At 47.4% G+C, this 24,223-nt stretch overlaps 1 protein-coding gene across 4 annotated transcripts in view; it reads left to right on the top strand.

Moving 5' to 3' along the window:
• Positions 1–302: 302 nt before the first annotated feature.
• The window catches only part of EIF3A (eukaryotic translation initiation factor 3 subunit A), a 1,009,075-nt gene continuing 985,154 nt past the window's right edge, over positions 303–24,223 (top strand). Inside the window, exon 1 of one of the 4 annotated variants that reach the window (XM_078643910.1) lies at positions 303–525. In XM_078643910.1, the coding sequence (XP_078500036.1) occupies positions 477–525 (49 nt within the window). In that variant the 5' untranslated portion in view covers positions 303–476. The remainder of the gene's footprint in view (positions 526–24,223) is intronic. The other 3 variants (XM_078643908.1, XM_078643907.1, XM_078643909.1) reach the window with 3 other exon arrangements.

Genomic DNA, 24,223 nt, shown 5'->3' with positions numbered 1-24,223 from the left:
TAGATAATAATGGAATAGGTTAACCTTCTACCTACATTCTCATCATTTGTGAGCTGCAACAATAGCACACCTAAAAAGCACGGGATGTCAAAATGAAATGTATACAACAACTAAGTTAAAATGAAATAGCATATGAATTCTATTTTATATGATTTGCCTTGCAGGTCATAAATCTTTTCAACACAAGTTACACTTTTTTTCTAATCCCATGCATAGTATGCTCTGGAACTGCTTTGAATCGTACACCGTGGGAGCGGCCATCATGGTTATTTTTGCGCCGTTCTCTGTGTTTATTACCCATTTCATGGAGGCTTCTGTTTCCTACTTGTAATGCGTCTGCGCCTCGGCCCCGTGGATGCGTCAGCACCCCTCGCCCGCCCTCTCTCTTTCTCCTCAGGCCGGGACATGCTGCTGTTGCCGCCTCGCGCCCTCTGATTTCCGCCGGACCAGGGGAGCCCTTCGTAGTCACCGCCACCATGCCTGTGTATTTCCAGCGACCTGAGAACGCCCTTAAGCGGGCGAACGGTGAGTGGGTGCTCCCTTCCTGCGGAGAGAGGCCGTGTGAGTTCTGGAACAGTGGACCGGAGTCCGACGCCATGTTAGGGGCACTGAGAGCAGTGCAAGGAGTTCTACAATGTGTGGCTGGGAACCAGCCCCCATGGACTTAACAGTGGGCTACTGTGTTGCATGCGCACTCCACCAAGTATATATCGCCCGCACTACAGTACTTTTAGTATGACGGTCAACTTGACGTTGAGACTGGAGATCATATGTACTAGTTGGGTCTTTTTCAAACAGTTGTTAGCCCGGCTTGGTGGCCAGTGCGGGTCGGCCTTATAGATTTCCATGTTGAAAAGCCACATATGACAGGGATCAGGGCACCAGGCCCACGATTATACCCAACCTGCTTTAACCATTTATGATGAGTCAAAGTGCTGTCACATGCGTTGTCTTTACTGTTGATTGTGTATGTTTTTTTTTGTTTTGTTGTAAAGTCCTACAAATGCCATGGACTGACTTATACCTAACAAACAAGACGCGTTTGAATGGTAGTGTAAAAACCGCAATAATTGTAACGCTGTGGAAATTAAAAATACTTTTTATATTAAATATTTATTAAGTTAAATGGTAGCCAGCAAGTAAAGTAATTACATTTATAAAGCAACCAGGTTGGGACGTTTGCAATGGCCTTGTGTTGGTTATAAGGAGAAGGCAGCTGGAAAAAATCCTTAACTCAAGCAGATGCTGTTTTTGTTTACACTTAACGCAGGTGGATTTGTTCACCAGCTTTACGTAGATTGTTCCAGAGTTTTGCCCCTGACACATGCAAAGATCCATCACCAAATTCGGACCTGTACTATTTAAAGTTGAATAATTTATGATCTGAGCTGGGGTGTACAGTAAGACGGAAGAGCTCTAGCGAGAGTTATGTATTTTTTTGTCTGTATGCTATGGTAACTAGCAAAATGCATTCTGGAGAAGTGGTCCTTGTAATTAGAGGAATATCATATTGTGCAGGTTGCAATATATGGTAGAGTAGATAGTGTGCTCCTTGAGAAGTGGATAATGAGCACTGCCTTTTGTTTTTCCTGCAGAATAGGAGAGGGTGGTGCCTCTCGTTTTGAATGGAATTGGGAGCGAATTCAGTAGAACCGTGTCTTGAACAGTATAAAGTTGCTGCAACTGTGCCATTCTTTAGCTAACGTTGATAATATCAGAAGACAAACTTTCTAAACTGTATGCAAGTTTACTTTTAGGGCACCAGTTGTCGCCAGCCCATGTTACCATCGTTAGTAATAGCGGCTACAATACTTTTCACTGGAAGAATCTGTGCTTATAGATTTGCTGCGCCTTGACCCAGGTCTCTGATTTCAACTTTACCTCAGTACCTAAATGCCCAGTTAGTTCTTCTGCCTTCCAGTTCCGTTAATTTCCTCAGGAATGTTTTCTCCTTTCCTAATCGTTACCAAAAGTGTGCATAGTGACTTTTTACTAGTCCCATCTATCAGACTAATATGCTGGACTGTAGTCCAGGCGTAAGTGGCAAGGTCAGAAAATGAGTTTTTTAAATCTAGGAATTACATTTTTTGAAAACTATTTGATTTTAAACAACATAGTTAAATTGTAAAGTCATTTTGTTTGAGTGAGGAGTTCCTGTATCAGAACTAGTCTAAATAACTCGAGATACATGGTGTGCAATTGCAAATCTGCCATCTATTATACTGAATTTTTTCACCTTCTTTCCAAATTTTGGGGGTCGCATTTTCTTCGATTGTACTTATGGGAGGCCCCAGCTATTTGTTTTGCTCGGATTTGACTACTTGTAGCAGTCACCCGTGCATTTATCTAGGGCAGAGAAGGGTGGGAGTGATTTTATGTATGTGTTATTTCTATAAAGCAAACACAGTGAAAAGACAGCAGAGTGCTGTACAGGGTCTAAGACGAACATAAAGTCAATGAGTGATAGCAGAGGTATCTGGGTTCTGTACGGTTGAATCCTTGTGATGCAGTGTGTTTTTTTTAAAGTTGCGATTTCAACTCTTTCCTAAACTGGAGATGGGGCAGTCCTGAAAGATACAGGAATATCGTTCCAGCTACAGGGTGGATAGATGGGAAAAGTCTTTTGTGTGTGTGTGTCTCTGTGTGTTTTTTGAGTAAGTCTCCTTTGTCTGATTGTGTCGTGGCTGCTGGTGTACCAAGAACCACCAGAGATGGGGAGGTTGTCTGCAAGATCAAGGGCAGTGCTGATTGTGATGGCTTTGAAAATGATGCACCTAGTTTTGAAGATGGTGCAGGCTGTCAGACGTTCCATCATTTTGGGGGCAATATGGTCATATTTCTCATGCCATTAACACGACTTGGTGTGGCATGTAGAATGCCTTACAAGTAGCCAGTGCAGGTTGAATTACCAACATCCAGATGCGAGCGTAGGAGTGCTCGAGCAGCAGTTCTGAAGAAACAGTTTGATTTTCTCTACAAGAGAGAGCTGGTAACAGACGACATCTGTTTTTTGGCAGTGAGTTCTTAGTGGGTAAGGTTAGTGTCCAAGGTGCATTGAAGTCGCTTGGCTCTCATTGAAAGTTGGGGTTAAAAGCAGACTAGGTTTATGTCATTAAACCTGGTTTGCATTTGTTCTTGTTTGTCTTATCCCGTAACAGGAATGTTGTCTTGGTTGGGTTGAGCATCTGGAAGGCACTGAAAATCCAAGGCTGATTGTTGTGAAGGTAGTTTTTGAGGAGTTGGATGTCTTAATCAGAGGAGACTTTCATGCAGTCATGTATCTTTTGACCAAATAAAAAAAATTGTCACCATAGCTGAGTTTTATCATCGTAGTTGTAAAAGTGTACCTGTTCCGAATGTACAGGTTTTTCAGAGAGCTCGTGTAAAAACATTCGGGTGATAGACTGGATCCATGTGGCAGATAACCGTCTTGGATGACTAATTTTGGTGCATGTGTTGAGCAGTATATTGTTTGAGACCTTCCACGAGGAAAGGGTAGTATCCATCCCAACGCACTTGTATGAATTCCCGGTTAACTTGAGTAGGATGGTACAAAATTACTTTGTTGACAGCTGCAGTCAAGTCTGATAACACCCCCATACCAACACTATCATAACCATCAGAGTCAAAGAACACTGATGGCTCAGATGCTTGACCGAAGCCTAAAGTAGATGGTTAAATTCAACAGCTATTTGAAGTTTAAGGGATGTTCTGGGTAAGGATGCTTTGATATTGGCATGTAGTTTTACATTCAAGAAGTCTGAGTTTTTTTTTATATAGCAGAGGTTTAAAATTGCTTTCAACTGTAACTTTATTCTACTTGTATGTAGCTGTATTAATTTTTATTTGAATTTGATCTTAGATGTATTTAATCTCTTGAGTGAGGAAATCTGCAATGACATCACAAAAATCTTGTATAGTTGCTGCTTTTGCTTGTTGGTCTAGAATCTTCTATGCTTTCCTGTGAGGAGTTTCTGAGTCAGTCTGAAAAGTATGCATTCTTATCGTAAAGGTTTTCGAGGGTTTGACAGCGACTGACATGGAGGCAGATTCACTGACCTGTTGTATTCCTAAGGGCTTTCTCACATTTTCTTTTCATTATCTACACACTAGCAAGTGGTGTTAACCCTAGAGCAAGAACTGTCTCTCCAGTAATATGCCTAACCAACCAGAGTAAGGTCACTTTTAATTTGTTCCCCAATCTGTATGACATATTGGCCATTATCTTGCAAGCATAAAGGTCTTAGTGCACAATAGTAGTCTCGCGCTTAGCCAGAACAAGACACCAAGGTCAGTGTTTTGACACACTGGATCTAGTGAGTATTTCAAGTATTGTGATCATGATTCTTTCCTTCTTTGAACAACATATCTTAGCTCTGGCAAGGTTTAAAAATAAAGATTAGTAAATAACATAAGATATATTTAAAAAATACCAAGGGTTACAGGGACATTATAGTTAAGCTCAGATTTCAATCCTACTAAACCATAGAAATTAAGCAGTTATAGTTACCTGAGCTAACTAAGTTAGGTCCCCGCAATGGGTGGGTTAGTAGGTGAGTGGCTGTATGAGTCTGTGAATGGGTATGTGAGGGGGAGTGTGTATGAGAGGTTCTATGGCGGTGTGAGTGGGTGTCTGAGTGGTTCAGTGGATGATTTAATTAGTGATGTCACTGACCATGTCATGAGTGAGGTCATAAGCAGTGCATTGTGGGGGCATAAGTTATAGTTAGCCCAGATAACTAGACCTTCTGAAATTCTATGATTTTGTAACAGTGAACTCTGAGCCTAACTATAACGTCCCTGTAACCTTTTGTTTTCTTCCAGTAAATTTCTAAGTTAAAAAAAAAATTATTCTGTTTCTAACTATAACTTCCCTGTAACTCTAGGTTTCTTAAATTATATTTCTTAACTATAACCTCTCTGTACCTTTTTAAAAAAAATCTTTAACGCATTTTTTTTATTAGACCTGGGCCTAAAAATCTGCTTGCTGAGTTTGCAGAATTTGGTAACTCCTCATTCCGCGGAGTAACAGAAACTCCGCTATGGAGTGGGATTTTTTTGTGCCGTAGGCAAGCGCGAATGACCACGGCTGCAACCAGTAGTGCGCCAGGAGGGCCCCTTTGCAGAGCGGTTGAGGAAGGGGGCGGGGCCTCCGATGTCTTGGTGTTTCAGCTGTGGGAGACTTATTTGTGGCAGCAACAGGGGTTCTTTGCCTCCAACGACCCTTGGTGACCTATGGGGACTTCATTCTCCAAACAGTAGTGCGCCAGGAGGCCCCTTTGCACTGTGGTTGAGAGAGAGGGTGCATGACCTTTGACGTCTCAGCAGTCCGGCTGTGGGGGAGTTCTTATCGCGACAATAGGGGATCTTGGCCCCCAACGACCCTCAGCAGCGAAGGAGACTTCTCCCCCCCCCCCTGGGCACGGCCATGTCTCATAGTGTGCTATGAGACCACAGGAGGACCACAGGAGGAGCCTAAATGCCCCGGTGGTCCTAACCAGCTCCTGATTCCAGCGGGAGTGGACATTGCTCCCTGCTTGCAGGAGCAATGTATGCGTGCAGTGAAACAGATGAAAATAATGCTTTCTGCAAGCCGGAGCTGTTTGACAGGTCGGTCTTGCAGAAAGTGGAGTTATGTTTGTTTTTGCTTGCTGAGAATCGCAAACGCAAACCACGATCCTGAGGGTGGGCACCTCAGGAAGTAGCAAGAGCCAGCCCTTGAGGGGGGGTGGTTGTCCCCAGGGACATAAATGGCTCCACAAGGGGCAGGATAGCCCCCCTCCATTATGAAACTTTGCCCAGGGGCGGTGGGGTCCACAACAGCCGCGGGTAGCTGTGTGGCCCTCCCCTTTAAAATCAGTGAATTTTCCCAGGGAGGTGGCGGTTCCCAGGGATGGGGGGTGGGTAGGGAAGGAAGAACGCGCATAGTCCAGCATTAATTTAACTTTATTTTTCGGGGGGGGGGGGGAGAGTGGGTGGCCTGCCCACATACATATTTTCAAGTGCCTCTGGAAGATGGCGGTCCTTGGTGTCTTACATAACCCCAAGGAGGGGTCCCTGTGCACCCCCTTTATATAATTGCTTGTGCCCCTGGGACCTGGCCCACAGGAGGGGGTTAAACATTACAGAAGCAAAGGTGCCGCAAATTCTGTGCGTCTCCTGCTGGGGAAAAATATTCCTTTGATGCCCTGTGTGAGCCCCCCCCCCCCCCCCCCCCCCCCCCCCCGCCCGAGGTTTAGGGAGTCAGGGTATTTTTACCCTACACACTTCCCTTAGTCGAGTCACAAGAAGGCTGCCAAAACTTCCTGGTTGAAGTGTTGGCAGCCAATCACATTTCAGCATGGGGACTGTGCGCTAACAAACCAAGCCCGCACTCCAAGGTAATCCTTTATAATGTTTATTTCAACTGACGAGTTTCGACCTCTCTGGTCTTTTTCAAAACGTGTGTGTATATATAATATTGCAGAATCTCTTTTCCTCCGGCGAAGAAAAAGAATGGGTCACCCTCCAGGGATGGTTTCAAGAGTTAATGATTACTGTGGATAAAGAATACAAAATGTTCTAGCTATCGCGACAAGAATTTTAGATTCTATTAAGGACACGGAGGCGAGGATTATGCTTTCTTATTTCGTTACTGCAAAAGACAGCAGCCAATGAAAGTAAAACTCCAGTATTGAAAAACTACAATACCCATGAGGCTTTGAGCCACGCCTCTATCATTACATCCAATCACAGCATACATTAGCATACAAAGTAGAGAGACACTAATCTGGCCTCCTTTCTTTGCGCGAATCAGTCCAATAAGAACAAACAAAGTCTTAAACTCTCAACGGAGAGATGAACAGTTCCTGTAGGAATTTCTCAAAGGAGAATAGTCCATAACCAACGAAGAAATCCTCTTCTGTCAAGAAGGTACAGTAGCTCCATCCAGAGTAGACACTCCACTCTTGTTAGACTCATTTCCTGAAACAGAAAAATAAGTTTGAGAAAGGGAGCCCACAACTTCATTTCTCATTGGGTGGGCCTAAAAGTTGTTAAACAACATAACATCAAAACAACTTTACAGTTGCATAACTGTCCCAACGGGTGGGATAATCCTCGCCTCCGTGTCCTTAATAGAATCTAAAATTCTTGTCGCGATAGCTAGAAAAGTTTGTATTCTATGGCAGGACCGGAGGCTTCTGATTATCCTGGTTCAAAGCTCCTCAATCACAGCATCAGAAACATGAGGAATAGGTTTATAATAAAACACTTTAAACATTGAATCAGAAGACCAATCAGCTGCTTTAAGGATGTCCTCCAAACGGGACCCTAACAAATAGGCCTTAGAGGCCATAGCTCCTCTAGCTGAATGAGCCCCATAAACAGAAATGTCAATGCCAGCTTCTGACATAATCCATCGAACCCATCTAGCTAAAGTAGCCGCAGCAACGGGCTTAAAAGGCTTCTGAACAGAAATTAATAACTGACCCAGCGGATCAGTTCTGTGCTCAATAGTACGTTCTTCATAACATTTCAAACACTTCAGCACGCATAATTTACTATTATGTGGAAAAGCAGGATACACCACTGAACGAGACATGGTCTTAGTCCTACTTGTGATAATAAAAGAAACACCCTGTGGAGAAAACATCCTACCAGCCAAGTCTAGGGCTTAAACATCTGACACTCTTCGACAAGATATGAGACACAACAACTTTGTAAGCTTGGCAGAGAGCTGTTTCAGGGACAGATCAGCATTATCCGGCCAGGATTCCAAAAGAGAGAGAACTTTAGAAACATCCCATAATGTTGAATACCTGGGCCGAGGGGGTTTAGCCACACGAACCCCTTTAAGCAACTTACAAACCAGGGGATGCATCCCCTCAGGTTTACCGTCAACATGATCATGTCCCGCAGAAATCGCAGACCTGAAATTATCAACCAACCTGTAAGCAAGGCCTGATTCTGCACATTCTGAAAGGAAATTCAAACCTCAGTTACATTTGATCCCACGGGATCCACCTGTTTCTGAAGGCACCAACCCACCCATCTCTTCCAAGAAGCATTGTATCGTTTCCGGGTGGAGGGAGCCCACGCTTGGTGCATAAAGCTGGCAGCCGTCTGTGAAAGTCCTGCCATGCTCTCATTTCTCCTGAGAGCGTCCACACCATCAGGGTTAACTGATTCTGCAGAACCAAAGGGTGACACGCCCCACTGGGTCCTGGAGAAGCGTCGGGAAAGTTGGGAGCCGGAAGGGAAGTTCCACAGATAACTCAAACAGTGGGAAACCACGACTGAGACGACCAAACCGGGGTCACCAACACTAGTGAAGCCCGCTTACGACGGACAAAGGCCGCCACCCTCGGGATCAGTGCAAATGGAGGAAAAGCATAATTCCTCTTCTGCCCCCAATGATGAAGGAACGCATCCATTGCCATCAGGTCTGGTCTCCAACTGAAAAACTGTGGAAGTTGGGCATTGAGGCGAAGACAAACAGGTCTATCTGACATGAGCCTCGCATAACCATGATCTGAGCAAACATCGAGGGATGATGTCTCCAATCGCTGTAATCCCGAAATAACCGGGAGTTCAAATCCGCTATCTGATTGAACTTCCCCGGCAGATATTCTGCCACTACCGAGATCTTGCGATCCAGGCAAAAATGCCAAAACTCCTTCATAATTTGCACCAGCATGCGGGACTTCGTCCCTCCTAGGCGATTTATATATCTCACCGCTGAGACATTGTCCATTCGAAGCAGGATGCAACAATTGTTCTTCAGCGGTGAGATAGACCTATGGCAAAGGACCCTGCCAGTAACTCTAGACAGTTTATGTGCAACTTTAGTTCTTCTTCTGACCATTGACTGGCGTCTGAGTCGACGACCATGTCCGGAGCGGCTCCGAAGATTGCTCGCCCATTCCAGGCTGTCATGTGTTCCAGCCACCATTGAAGCTCCTCCCGGGCTTCTGGGGAAAGGGGAATGAGGTGATCGTAATGAAACTTTCTCTGAATGTAAAAGATTTTTAGTCTCTGAAGGGCTCTGTAATGTAAGGGTCCCGGGAATATGACTTGGATCGAGGACGCCAGGAGACCCACAATCATCGCTAGCACCCGCAATGAAATCATTTCCTTGGGCAAGGTGTTTCTGATTTCCCTCTTTATGGACCTGTTCTTGCTCACTGGAAGGAGGAGCTGTGCTAAGACTGAATCTATCAGGAAGCCCAGAAACTCCATCTGCTGGTTCAGAATCATCACCGATTTCTTGGCATTAATGATGAACCCCAGACTCTGTAAAAGAGACACCGTCCACTCCACCACGGGGGAAGCGTGCAGTGTCTAAACACAGCCGCGAATCACCAAAGACGTCTATGAGGAATGTTAAAGTTACGAAGTTAAAGATTTAGGACACTTGGGAGTGGAATGCGAGGGAGCCCCTTCAGTACTAGACACTTTGAAAGTCAAGACCCACAGGAGCACCAAAGTACTCGTGTTACCTCACCCAGGGAAGCCGCGTGCATAGGTGTCTTTTCGTGTTGGGTTTCGTCGTCGATTCCTCTGGAGCGCTACAATGAAGTGCTGCAGGCGACAAGGAGCAAAGTGTTCGGATGGATCCAAGGGTGGATCGGAGATCTGAAGAACCTGAAAGCAGAGGGGACAGAGTCTGGGTCACTAGCCAGTGACCAGGATGGCGACAGGAAGATGACAGCCGATGTCTGGTGCTTTAAGGTGAAGTAGGTGAAGCTTGACTCTTCAGCCAGGAGGACCAGGAGGCGTCGACAACGACCAGGAGCTGGATTCGAGCTGTCCCACGTCTGATGAGTGCTGCAGCGTCTGTATCCGGATTGGACCCAACAAGCCTTGGCAACAGCAACCGACGCAAGAAGACAAGATTGACTTCGGTGCAGACCAGCAAGGTCTGAGGGACTCACCCTTTGGAGGGGAGTCGGGGCACATTTGGAGCAACCAGGAAAGCCCAAGAAACAAAGGATTGTCCTTCGTGGGGACCCACTAGCCAACGGACTAATGATCGCGAAGGAGCCTCGATCTGCGGTGAAGAAAGCGGACTCACAGAACACTCGTGGAGTGTACGCTCCTCAGCTTCGGTGCTAAGGGTGCCCAGGGCACGGACACCAAATAGCCCAATGCACAATTTCGGGAAACTTCGGGAAGTAGGTGCACTTGCAAACTTGCAGGATGTCCAGGAGTTCCGGTCCCACGTCTCTCGTGATAGTTACAGGTCTCCGCTCTGCTGTGTCGCAGATTCTTCGGGATCCGGCGAGAGCCTCGAAAATGAGGCCGGCAAGATGCATCATTGGTGCCTGTTTGAATGCAACCCACCCAGCCCAAATCCAATAAAGCCTATGTCTGGGCAGGTACTGGCACCTCCCTGGACAGGAAACCTATTGTCCAGGCCTCCCCTGCTGGAGTTTCGTCCAGCAGCAGGAGTTCAGACTCGTGTCTGTGGCAGCAGCATCCATTTTGTGATGCTGAGGCTCTTTTAAAGATTTTACCGGGTGTGAGAAGTTGGCCTGATATGATGCTCACTAGTTCTAGTGATCACCTTGTATCAGTCCAAACAACCCTTATGGTGATTGGTTGTAAGTCAACCTTATAGACCAGCTATCCTAATGGTAGCATGGACAAAGCAGTCTTAGGCTAAACTCTTTTGGCATGTGAAGCCAGCTGTTTTACCACAATATAACCCCTTGAATACCAGATGAAAGGACACCACACAGGTTGTTATGAAAATAAACAGTATATTTATTAATAACAACACCTCTGAACTCTTTATGAGGTCAGAGGGCTAAGCACATGACAATCTCTTACGAAAAATACGACAAGTTGCACAAAATTACAATGGTGCCTTAGAAGCACGACAAACCATATACTAAGTAAGTGGAATGTGAGAGTCAATAAAAGGAATGGAGCTGTCCAGAGGCTGTAGGATCGGTGGGACCACGCTACACTAACTTCAGGTAAGTAATAGGAGGCCCACGGAACGCGTGTGCAGAGTGTGAACTTACACGCGAGATGCGTAACAACGTCTATGGACAGTACAGTACAGTTCAAGTTTAAGGTGAGTACGGACAATCCTGACTAGATAGGACTAAAACGACTGTGGAACTGGACACTAGGACAGTTAAACTACCCTTGAGCACCGAAATGCTCTTGTTACCTCACCCACGGACTGCGGGTGCACAGGTGTCAAAGTGCGTCGGGTTCTCGCGTTGAAGTCTATGGAGCCTGAAAGAAAAGATGCTGCAGGCGACCAGGAGGAAGATGTCCGGTGCAATCCAAGGGCGGATTGGTGAAGAAGAAGACCTGAAAGCAGAGGGGACAATGTTCACAGTCACTAGCCAGTGACTGGAGTGGAACCAGGAAGAAACCAGATGTCGACGTCGCGATCAGGTGAAGAGTGGACGCTTGACTCTGCAGCCACGTGGACCAGGAGGTGTCTTCGACGACCAGGATGGAGGCACGAGCTGTCCCACGCAGGCTCTCGCTGTCGGCGGTGTTGGATCCGGAATCGGCGTCAACAGGCCTTCAAGTCAAGTCAGGAATTTATATAGCGCGCTACATACCCGGAGGGTCTCCAGGCGCTTGAGGAAGGGTGGGGAATTACTTGTCGAATATCCAGGTTTTAAGTTGCTTTCTGAATGCTAGGTGGTTCTGAGTGAGGCGAAGGTGAATGGGAAGTGAGTTCCAGTTTTTAGTCGCCAGGTAGGAGAAGGATCTTCCTCCCATGGTGGTTTTGTTGATGCGAGGTACGGCAGCAAGGGCTTGATTGGAAGAGCGTAGCGGGCGGGGGGGGGGGTGTAGAAGGAAAGTCGTGTGTTGAGGCATTCGGGTCCAAGTTCGTAAAGTGCTTTGTGTGCGTGAGTTAGGAGGCGGAATGTTATCCTCTTATTGACGGGGAGCCAGTGGAGGTCTTTCAGGTGACCAGAAATGTGGTCTTTACGCGGGATGTCTAGTATGAGTCTGGCTGAAGCAATCTGGATGCGTTGGAGTTTTTTCTGAAGTTTTGCGGTGGTACCGGCGTATAGGGTGTTTCCGTAGTCCAGGCGGCTTGTAACCAGAGCGTGGGTGACCGTTTTTCTGGTTTCGGTGGGGATCCAGCGAAATGTTTTTTTGAGCATGCGAAGAATGTTGAAGCAAGACGATGAAACGGCGTTGACTTGTCTGGTCATGGAGAGTGAGGAGTCCAGAATGACGCCCAGGTTCCGTGCGTGGTCCGTCGGGATGGGTGCTTTCCCAAGGGCCTCTGGCCACCAAGAGTCGTCCCAGGCGGAGGGGGAGGTACCTAAGATAAGGACTTCTGTTTTGTCTGAATTCAGTTTCAGACGGCTGTGCTTCATCCATTCGGCTACTTCTTTCATCCCTTCATGTAGGTTGGTTTTGGCGGTGTTAGGGTCTTTGGTGAGTGAGAGGATCAGTTAAGTGTCATCAGCGTAGGAGATGATGTTTAGGTTGTGTTGGCGTGCGATGGTCGCGAGGGGGCTCATGTATACGTTGAAGAGGGTGGGGCTGAGTGAAGATCCTTGTGGCACGCCGCAGATGACTTCAGTAGCCTCCGACTTGAATGGTGGGAGGCGGACTCTCTGAGTTCTTCCGGCAAGGAACGAGGTGATCCATTCCAGTGCTTTTCCTTGGATTCCGATGTTTCTGAGGCGTTGTAACAGGGTGCTATGACAGACTGTGTCGAAGGCTGCGGAGAGGTCGAGGAGGATGAGGGCGACTGTGTCTCCATTGTCCAGTAGAGTTCGAATGTCGTCTGTTGCTGCGATGAGTGCGGTCTCAGTGCTGTGTTTGGCTCGGAAGCCGGACTGTGAGGAGTCGAGGGATTTGTTGGTTTCGAGGAAGGTGGCAAGCTGGTTGTTGACAGCTTTCTCGATGACTTTGGCCGGGAATGGAAGGAGCGAGATGGGGCGGTAGTTTTTGAGTTCGGTGGGGTCAGCTGTGGGTTTTTTCAGAAGGGCGCTGAGTTCGGCGTGTTTCCAGCTTTCCGGGAAGGTGGCGGAGTTGAGGGAGCAGTTGATGACGTCTCGGAGGTGTGGTGCTATGATGGAGTCTGCTTTGTTGAAGATGTGGTGAGGGCATGGGTCTGTGGGGGATCCTGAGTGGATGGAGTTCATCAGGCGGATGGTGTCCTCAGTGGAGATTGGGTTCCAGTCATTAAGGATGTTCAAGGGGGGTGAAGGTACAGCAGAAGGTTGTGTGGGTTGGTCTCCGGGTTGGTTGTCGAAGCTGTTGTGGATGTCTGTGATTTTGTCGTGGAAGAACGAAGCTAGGGAGTCGCAAAGGGTTTGAGAGGGAGTGATGTCGTTGGAGTTGGCAGTGGGGTTGGTAAACTCTTTGAGGATGTTGAATAATTCCTTGCTGTTGTGGGCGTTGTTGTCTAGTCGATCTTTGAATGCGGCTTTCTTTGCAGTCCGGATCAGTTGGTGGTGTATGCGGGTGGCGTTTTTGAAGGCGTCCTTGGTGCTGGTGTTTGGGTCTTTTTTCCAGGCCTTCTCAAGGGAGCGACAGAGTTTCTTGGATTTCTTAAGATCATCGTTGAACCAGGAGGCGTTTTTGCTGCCTAGTTTGATTTGACGTTTTTTCAAAGGTGCTAGGTTGTCAGCGCTGTTGGTTAGCCATTGAGTGAGGTTAATGGCTGCTTGGTTAGGGTTCGAGGAGTGGGCAGGGGGGTTTTGAAGAAGCGATGAGGAGATCTGGTCGATGGTGATTTTGTTCCAGTTTCTTCGCAGAGTGGGTTGAGGATGGTTGTGGGTTGTGGTCTTTTTGTAGCTAAAGTGAACGCAGCTGTGGTCCGTCCAGTGGAGAACTGTGGTGTGACTGAAGGAGATATGTTTACTGGAGGTGAAGATAGGGTCGAGTGTGTGACCTGCGTAGTGAGTGGGCGTATTAACAAGTTGTTTGAGTCCAAGGTTGGCGAGATTGTCCAGAAGGGTGGTGGCGTTATTGTCGTTGCTCTTTTCCAGGTGAAAATTGAGGTCTCCCAATAGAATGTAGTCCTCGGAGGGGAGGGCGTGTGGAGTGATAGTCAGTGATGTCTTCAATGAATTGTGTCCGGGGTCCAGGTGGCCTGTAGAGGAGGGTGCCTCTGAGTGTGGTCTTGGGGTCGGTGTGGATCTGGAAGTGAAGGTGCTCGGCGCTAGCGAGGTTGACGTCTGAGCTGGTTGAGATGCGGATGGAATTATTGTGGACGATAGCGATGCCTCCTCCTTTATGGTAGGTGCGGTCTTTTAGGATGATCTTGTAACCTTCCGGGATGGCAATGGTGATGTCTGGGGCTGAGGAAGCGTTCATCCATGTTTCTGTTAGGAAGGCGACGTCCGGGGAGATGGTGTCTAGTACATTTCAAAGGTCGATGGCGTGTCTGTGGACCGAGCGGGTGTTGAGCAGGATGCATTTTAGGTGGTTGGTGTCAGACATCTGTTTGGTGTTAGTGGATGAGGAGTTGGTCTTGGTGCCGTCATACTTGCAGGAGTTGCATGTGAAGGGTCCATGGGTGAGTCCAGGAGCGGCTTGGGCGCAGTTGGGGAGTCGGCCGGGGTTTAGGGCTAAGAGGGTGGAGGGGTCTTATGTAATGCGGGTGGGGTGGGTGGTGCGGGGGCCAGGGGGTCTGGCGCTGGGCGCGGGCTTGGCGTGGACGGGCGCGGACGGGCTTACTTTTGGCGCACCTTCGGCGCGGCCACAGCGCGTGGACGCTGCGCGTTGGTTCATCTGCTTCAAATGGAGAGTGGAGGGGGGGCGGAGCGTGGGAGGGTCAGCTGGGAGGCGGGATCTAGGTGCAGGGAGGGTCTGGGACGGGCCAAGGGGTCAATACAAAATGGCTGAAGGTAAACAAATGCACGTAAGTAAATTATACAAAGCGCTACACACCTCGAGGTGCACCACAACGAAAGCCAATGTCAGTTGCCCAGCAACACGAGCGCTGCATACAAAGCCTAATAAGAATCAGTTGCACTACTATCAGATCACGCAGGACACGAGCGCTGCACAGAAAGCCTAAAAATAACTATTTAAGTCCTATATAAAGCGCATAGGTCACGAGCGCTGCACAATGCTATTCGATGATACAAACAGTAGAACAAGTGAGCAACAACAGCAACACCTTCTCGAGCGCTGCGCGGATTCTTTTTAAGTCGGATATGCAGTAAATTATACAATACCACCAGGAGAGGGAGGTGAGGGGAGCGACCGCTTCTGCGTGGAGCAGGACGGTCAAAGGCCAAGGCAACCCACGCGGTGAGTGGAGAAAGCGTCTGGTGCGGACTAGGAGAGTCCGGGGTGCCCCTCTTTTGGAAGGGAGCAAGGTCCAGTCTGGAGCAACCAGACCAGCAGCAAAGATTCAAAGGTTCGTCGTCTAGGAGGCCACTAGCCAGCCGGCAAGTGACCAGACAACGCGTCGAGCAGCAACAAAGCAGAAGGGCCCCACGCAGATCTCGTAGGGGCTCCGAGGGCTGATCTTCGGTGCAGGAGCTGCCCGGGGATGGGGCTTCTCAGTCCCCAAAGCACTTGGTCGAGTTTACCTCGGGAGTCGTGCTGGAAGCGAAGTGCAGGTTCGTTCAAGATAGCCGGTCCCACGTGTCTCGTCGCACCCACGGGTCTCCGCTTTGCTGCAGATGTGAGTTGAGGTCGGAGAGGTCTGGGAATCCGGGTCTCGTCGGGCTCTGAAGTCTGGATCCTCGAGGGAAGGCGACAAAGTGAAGCCGCTGGACGCTTGATGGTGCCTGCAGTTGCAGGGTGGACACTCCTTGCCCACAAGGGAGATTCTTCAGTCTTCTGTGGAGCAGAACGTCGAAGGCCAGAGTTTCTTCTTGTTGAATAGCGCAGGATAATCTAATTTGGAATGGGACCAGCTCCTACCTTTATTCTCCTAAAGGGGGCTGCACTACTGACTAGGTCCCTCCCCTGGGTGGGACCAGGAAGGGGGGTGGTTACACCCCCTATCCTTTGTCCGGTTTCCCGCCAGAGCTGGGGCTGGAGTGTCCCAGCAACTGGTTTGAACCGGTGTATGCACAGGGCACCTTGTGTGCCCCAGGCATGTCTCATTCCTTTCAAGCCTACCCTACCCAATACACAAAGTCCTGTCTGGGGTGGTGCTAGCACCTCCCAAGGCAGGAAACCCTTTGTCCAAGCCGTCCTCGCTGGAAGGACTCCCAGCAGCAGGAGGTCAGACTTGTGTCTGTGGTGGCAGCATCCATTTTGTGATGCCAAGGCTCGAGTTAACTTTAACCGGGGTTCACAGTTACATACATGTCGTGTCCCTCTAGAAGGGTGGAATGCTACCCCCGTCGCCAGAATTGGCGAGGGGGTAGTATTCCAAATCGTATGACACCTTACTCGACATGTTTTGATAATGTTATACCAAAGTTAGCATTTAACCGCGAGGTTGATAACGCTATACCATATACTCTTAAGTGCATTATCATGGAACAGCTATTAGGACTTGGTTCCGCAAGCTGCAAACGGGCTCAGCTCATGCCAGAGCACCATCTCACATAATTCCAAGCACTCTGCCTTCAGGATTGATAAGGCCTGCCATAGGAGTGACTGATAGGAGGATATGTGTCCATTTTAGGGTTAGATATAGGTATACTATATCTACAGCAAAGGGTGTTTACACCACCTTGCCCCAGCTGTCATGCAGCCAGTTGTGTCAGATTGTGGCCAGCCAGGGGTGGCATAATACATGCTTCAGCCCCTGTTCGGCCCTGGGTACACCTAGGCCCTGGGTACAGGGACTGATAAGTTAGCCCAGTACCAATTGGTAAATGCACCTAAAGTACATGGTTGTAAATTTAGAGAGAGAACAGCTAGGCTGTGGGTCTGATTAGCAGGCCCACAGCCAGGGAAAGTCGTAAACCAGTGAAGCAAAAAGCAAAAATCTGGGGTGACCATAGGATTGCAGACCCCACTCTCCTACACCGGGTGTACCAGTGGGTAAATGTCTTCTCCCTCTAGAAGGGTGGAATGCTACCCCCGCCGCCAGAACTGGCGGGGGGGGGGGGGGGTAGTATTCCAAAGCGTTTGACACCAAACACAACATGTTTTGATAAAGCCAAACCAAAGTTAGCATTAACCGCGAGTATAATAATGAACTTAGGAGTATATGGTATGGCTATATCATAGAACAGCTATAAGAAGGATTTCCGAAAGCTGCAGAGGGGATCAGCTCATGCTAGGGCACCCTTGTAGGAAGGTAGATCCCTGACTATGGTTGCCCCCTGGTGTTTTGCTGGTTTTCTGACTTAGTTGACCTGGGGCCCTGCTATTCAGGACCCCAGGCCTACTGCTCTCTCTGTAAAATGGATTCCATGTACCTTAGGTACATATCTAATTGGATACTGAGTCACCTTATCAGTCCCTGTACAGTGTACCTTAGGTACCCAGGGCGTAGGTGTACCCAGGGCCTACCAGGGGCTGCAGCATGTATTATGCTACCCCTGGCTGGCCATCCAAATCTGACACAACTGGCTGCACGACAGCTGGGCCAAGGTGGTGTAATCACCCTTTGCTTTAGATATAGTATTCCTATATCTAAACCTAAATGGGCACACAGATCTCCTATCAGTCACTCCTATGGCAGGCCTTGACAATCCTGAAGGCAGAGTGCTTGGAATCGTGTGAGATAGTGCTCTGGCATGAGCTGAGCCTGTCTGCGGCTTTCGGGATCTATCCCTTAGCCGTTTCCATGATAACGCATACCATATACTCTTAAGTGCATTATAATCCTCGCGGTTATATGCCAACTCTGGTATCGCTTTATCAAAACATGTCGAGTAAGGTGTCATACGAATTGGAATACTAACCCCTCGCCAATTCTGGCGACGGGGTTAGCATTTCTCCCTTCTAGAGGGACACGACATGTATGTAACCTCTAACCCCGGTTAAAGTCAGACAGAGCCTTAGCTCCACAAAATGGATGCTGCCACTGAGACACAAGTCTGCCCTCCTGCTGCTGGGAGTCCTCCCAGAGCAGGAGGCAAGGACAAAGGGTTTCCTGCCAGGGGCGGTGCCAGCACCGTCCCAGACAGGGTTTTGTGTATTCTAGGTAGGCAGGGCTTTAGAGGAAGGTGACTGCAAGTGGCACCCCGGTGCTCACTGTGCATAGGCCGGCTTGAACCAGTTCCAGGGGCACACCAGACCCTGAGCTGGGGAAAGCCCGCCAAAGGAGAGGGGTGTAACCACCCCCCTCCTGGTCCCACCCATAGGGCAGGTCTTAGTCGCGTGCCAGCCCCCTTTTTCAGGATAAAGGTAGGAGCAGGCCCCCTTCCAAATTAGATCATCTTTGAATCCTGAAACTACTTTCCACGAAAGGAACTCAAGACTTCTTCCCAAGATTCTCCCTTGTGACTAAGGAGTAGTCACCCTGCAGCAGCAGGCACCAACCAAGCATCGCGGTTTGTTGCCAGTCTCTCCTCCGGATCAAGACTGCCCAGCTCGACGAGAACCGGCTTCCCTGGGACCTCTACCTACATCATCAGTCACGCTGAGATTCGTGGGTGTGACGAGACCTCGAGGGACCGGCCATCTTCAAGACTGCACGACGCTTGCCCAGCACGACTCCCGAGTGACCCTCGACTGAGTGCTTTGGGGTAAGAGAAGCCCCGACCCTGAGCAGTTCCAGCACCGAAGTTCAGCCCCCCTGCATCCACGAGATCGGCATGGGGCCCTTCTGCTTTTTGCTGCTCACCGCGTTGTCCAGGTCACTTGCCCGTTGGCTAGTGACCCCCTCACGACGCTCCACGACAACTAACACTGCTGGTCTGGTTGCTCCAGACTAGCCCGTGCTCCCCTCCACCAGAGGAGCACCCTGGACCCTCCTGGTCCACTCAAGACGCCATTTTAGGTCCACTGCGTGGGCCTTGCATTTGCCAAGACTTGTTGCCCCAATCCTGGGACCAGCGACGTCGACAGCAAGTACCTTCGTGGGACAGCTCGCACCTCCATCCTGGTCTTCGACAACGCCTCCTGGTCCGAGAGACTGCAGAGCCCAGCAGCGCCCACTCACCTGGCTGAGGTGACTTCGTCCGGTGCCATCCTGGTGCCCACCTAAATCACTGGCTAGTGATTCAGAACTTGGTCCCCTCTGCTTACAGGTTTCTTCTTCCCCGATCCAGGCTTGGATCTCCACGAACTTTCTTCACTGGCCGCCTGCCAGCAACTTCTTTCTTCAGGCTCCTGGCTCTTCAACGTGGGTTTTCCGACGCAACTTCAGCCCTATGCAGCCGCAGCCCCTGGGCTAGGTAACCTGAGTACTCCGGTGCTCCAGCATAGTCCAACACCCTAAGTGTTCGGATCCACTCCCGTTTTCGACCCACCTAGTCGGGTTCGCCCGAGAACAGTAACTTTGCAACTGCTAGCCTCCATAGACTTTTTCCCGCCTTACGCGTGAGAGTTCCCACTCTGCACACGACGTCCACAGGCCTCCTGCATCTATCCCCAGTGTTTAGAATTGTAGGCCTAGCGATTCCTGAGTCTAGAAAAGTATTACTTACCTGCTAGCAAGTTCGCATTCCACTTACTGAGTATATGGTTTTTCGTGCCCCTAGGGCATTTGTGTAAATTGTGCGACTTAAAGTATTTTCGTAAGAGTTTTGTTGTGTGCTTAGCTCCCTGACTCATAAAGAGTTCAGGGTAGTCTTGTTATAAATAAATATCTGTTTATTTTCATAACAACTTGTGTGGTGTCCTTTCACTTGGTGTTCAAGGGGTAATGTGATGGTAAAACAGCTGGCTTAACACGCCCTCTAGAGTCTTAGCCTTAGACTGCTCGTATCCATGCTACTAGGATAGCTGGTCTATAAGGTTGACTTACAACCAATCATCAATAAGGGTTGTTTGGACTGATACATAGTGATCACTAGAATAGTGAGCACTGCATATCGGGCCAACTTCTCACAACCCTCTCACACAAAACCAAGCACTCTGCCTTCAGGATTGTCAAGTCTGCCATAGGAGTGATTTATAGGTTGATATGTGTGTGCATATGTATGTGTGTGTATATATGTATGTATGTGTGTGTATATATATATATATATATATATATATATATATATATATATATATATATATATGTGTGTGTATATATATATATATATGTATATATATGTATATATGTTGCCAGAAAGCTGAAGACGCCCACACGACAATTAGTTTCACCGCTTTATTCGTTAGCAGGCAGTAGCACAAACAGATATGTCCTCCCAGTGTTTAAGATTGCCAGCATCGCCATACGCGTTTCAGGAACATTTTCCCTTATTCATCGGCTTGGCTTCTGGTGGAAAACAGCTTCGAAATCACATGACATCCTTAGTTCATTTATAGTCCCGCCCCTCTGGGCTTCTACACCTAGTGCATTTTGGTAACAGTAGTTTCTGGTAAGTAACATCCATAGTGGAAAATCGCTGTACCTTTCCTTCCACTGGGTTAAAGTTCCATCGGGTTGCTGTTACAGGCAGATTTGCTATGCTGCCCATCTCGTGCCTGCCAAGAGGGTTTTGTTGTTCCTTGCGTGCATTAATGACTGAAAATGCACGGACCCGCTGAGTCTGGGGCGTCTTCGTAGCCAGGGCCGGCCACTGTATACATCCAAACGAAAGTTGCCCGAAAGCTGCAGACGCCTACACGACAATTAGTTTCACCACTTTATTCGTTAGCAGGCAGCTGCACAAACAGAGATATATATATATATATATATATATATATATATATATATATATATATATATATATATATATATATATAATGTATATTTTCCACAAAGATGCTCCTTCTGCTTGCACGGGGCCCGCGGGAATTGGCGTACACGCTGGCGGAGCGCGCCGGCATTCAATATTTTCAAAACGTCCCAAGTGAAGTATGCACTCAATAACGCAAGGAATCGCCAGAAATGATTTCAGGGGTATTTAATCCTCTGACAACATGTTTCGGCTGTGAAGCCTTATTTACGTAAAAGAGAATATGCATAGAACAAACTAATAAAGCATTTGAACACTCTGTGGCCATTGAAATAAACATAAGATTACAACCCAGTATTATTATTCAGAATAGCGGCAGCCATCTTATAATATGTGAATAAACGGACATATTCATGATTTTACAAACAAAAACAAACAGAAATTTCATTTGAAATATTTTAAAGGTAATATCACCCATATAGGTTCTCGCATCCTGAACATCGCTACATAAGCGTTTAAAACATCCTAATATGCATTAGAAGGACACTATTCTGCTGCACATTGTCTGAGTTGTAGAGTTCTTATCAATGAAAACATATATGCACATTAGAACAGGTCAAAATAATATACGCCAAATGGCGGCACTTACCTTAATGTTATATCGTTACTCACTGCCCCTGCGCGTGATATCTAAAGCGCGTGTCACCCAATCGGGACTCTGGGCCATGTAGTTCTTACCAAAGTTTACACCATGTCAGAGGAACGTCAAATACTGATACCTGACATGGTAATAATAACGGTGTCCTTCTAGGCTGGGGTGTATTGTTTACATAGAGACATACCAAGGCATGCGGCGGAACTGATTAATTATTTGCACTGCAAACAACAGTTATGTAAAATACAACAGTATCCATGTTGTAACATGGCCATAGGTCTCATAAACTAATGCAGTGATGACCTATCACAAAATTGAGCATTGCTGTGCCAGTTGTGCAAACATAAGGCCAGAGTGCTGGAAATGCTCATCAGTGTTATCGTGCTCGGTGATTCAATGGTGAAAAGGATAGGAGTGCCCGTGAAGGTGGATACGGTGGTTGGGCCCCTTCCTTTTCGTCTGTTAGAAAAAAGATATATAATAGAATAAAATTAGTGAAGTTAAATTCTAAAACATGATACATGAACTTTTCATATTTTCAAAAATCACTAAAGCATGTATGGAGGATGGAGGAGATGAGGATCAGAATGGGGGAGGGAAATACGGGGTGACAGGAGGACACAGAAATGAAGCTCAAGTTGGAAAACACATATAAAGAAAGGGAGATTTCAGCCTTCTATATTAATACATCCAGGAACAAAGTCAATAACCCTATGCCCTGAGATATATCGCAAGTTCCTCATCTTGATTGAGGCCCCCTGGGTCTTTGGTTTGAAACTATGATGTATTTGGATTCCTTTTTCCTCAATCTGAGTTCCCTGTTACCTCCCCTGTTTTTTTTTTCAATCTGATGAAAAATCTCATTTCAGATGGATTAGAGAAATGCTAGTCTCTAAAATGCCTAGCCACAGGATATTTCTCATCTTTGTGTATAATGGCACAATAGTGTTCTAAACCCCGCTTTTTTGCTAGTAATGTAGTGCTCCCTATGTACCACTTCTTGCACGGGCACTCATCACATAAATGGTAAAGGTGGTACTACATGTGAGAAATTGATTTATCTTCCTCTGGATACCATTGTAGTGGACCTCATTGGTAAAATAGCTGTTCTTGCAGGCCTTACAATGGCCGCAAGGGAAAAATCCCTTGAGGCCATGTTGATGTCCTGTTGAATAGGTAGTGATATCACTGTGGATAAGCATGTCTCTTATACTTCTACCTTTCCTATAGGTCACACAAGGTCGGCTCTGGATTTCTTCGCCGATAATATTGTCACATTTTAGTATATCCCAATTCTAACACAGTATCTTCTGTATATTTTTGGACTCGGTGTTGTATGTCAGAATCAAGCGGGTGCTACATTCGCTGTCTTCCTCAGGAATTGTATCCTTGTCTGCTAGAGTGTGGTGCCTTGATATCTTATCCACTCTTTCTTTCGCTTTGCGCAGTACCCTGTTTGGATAGCCACGAACTTTTAAAACGTGCCAACATTTCTTCACTCTCCTGCTGGTATACCATGTCGATATTGCAGTTCCTTTTCGCCCTCAGCAGTTCACCATAAGGGATACTCCCCTTAATGGGCTCCGGGTGACTGCTGAGGGCACGTAGGATACTGTTACCCGCAGTGGCCTTCCTGAACAGTGAGGTAGAAAGTTTGTTGTCCACAATTCTAACATCCAGATATTCAACTGTCTCAATGTTGATGTTATATGTGAGGTGGATATTCTTGTCATTGTTTTAGAGAAAATTGGCATATTGCTTCGCCAATTCTTCATCTCCCCTCCATATGACGAACAACTCATCAATATACCTCCACCACTTGATTACATGTTCAAGGTATCCTGCACAGGCAGGGTTGGCAAAGATCTCCTGCTCCCAGCACCCCATGAAGAGGTTTGCGAAGCTGGGAGCAAAGCACGAACCCATCGCGGTGCCAATCACCTGCCTGTACAGGACACAAACAGAAAGATGTCATTAGTGAGGCAGTCTTCCATCATATTCAGTAACATCTTACTGTGTTCTCTGAATCTCAGATCACATAATTTTAAGAATTGATTGCATGCCTCAAGACCCTGTCTGTGGTCAATGATTGTATATAGTGCCTGGACATCAAGAGTAATCAAAATAAAGTCCTCCTCCCACTGCACATCTTGGATTTTGGTGAGGAAGTCTTTGGTATCACGAATGTAACTCGGCAGATTGTTGACCCACTCTTGTAAGTAATGGTTTACATATTTGGATATGTGTTCCGCCACACTGCCCCTGGATGACACTATAGGTCTCCCTGGCGGATTAGTCGGGTCCTTTTTTAGGCAAGATATAAAGTACAGGAAGTATAGGGTAGTCATTTTTAAGATACCTGTACTCCTCCCATTCAAGAAGCCCCATGTCCTTCCATAATGGAAGTTTGTCCCAAATGTCTATTATACTTTTGTTGTATACCATCTGGGTAATGGGTTGATAAGATTTCCCATCCGTGAGTTGTCTATGTGCCTCTGCGATGTACGAGTCCCTGTCCATGATGACAACATTGTCACCCTTGTCAGCAGGGCGAATGACGATGCTGTCATCATCCATGAGTGTTTAAAGTGCCTTCCTTTCTCCTACAGTCATGTTGTTATTGCGACTGCAAGCTCTGTTCTTTTTGTGCCAATAAACACAGAGTGCTTTACTGACACTCTCATGGAAAGTGTCCAGTGAATCATGAGCGAGTGGTGGAAGAAATGTGGATTTAGGCTTGAAATTCGACAATGCGCAGTCATCAGTGATGAATTCTGCAATGCGCAAAATTTGTGTCAATGTCAGGAAAGATGTTGACATCTACCTCACTTCTTTGTTGCCCACTAATGGTGAGTCCTATCGGTTGTTCGCTTGAACTAGCTATATCACCAAT

Source organism: Lissotriton helveticus, chromosome 5_1 (assembly GCF_964261635.1).
Source record: "Lissotriton helveticus chromosome 5_1, aLisHel1.1, whole genome shotgun sequence".
Lineage (NCBI taxonomy): Eukaryota > Metazoa > Chordata > Amphibia > Caudata > Salamandridae > Lissotriton > Lissotriton helveticus.
Note: the sequence above shows the minus strand (reverse complement) of the source record. Positions and strands in the feature narration are given on the sequence as shown.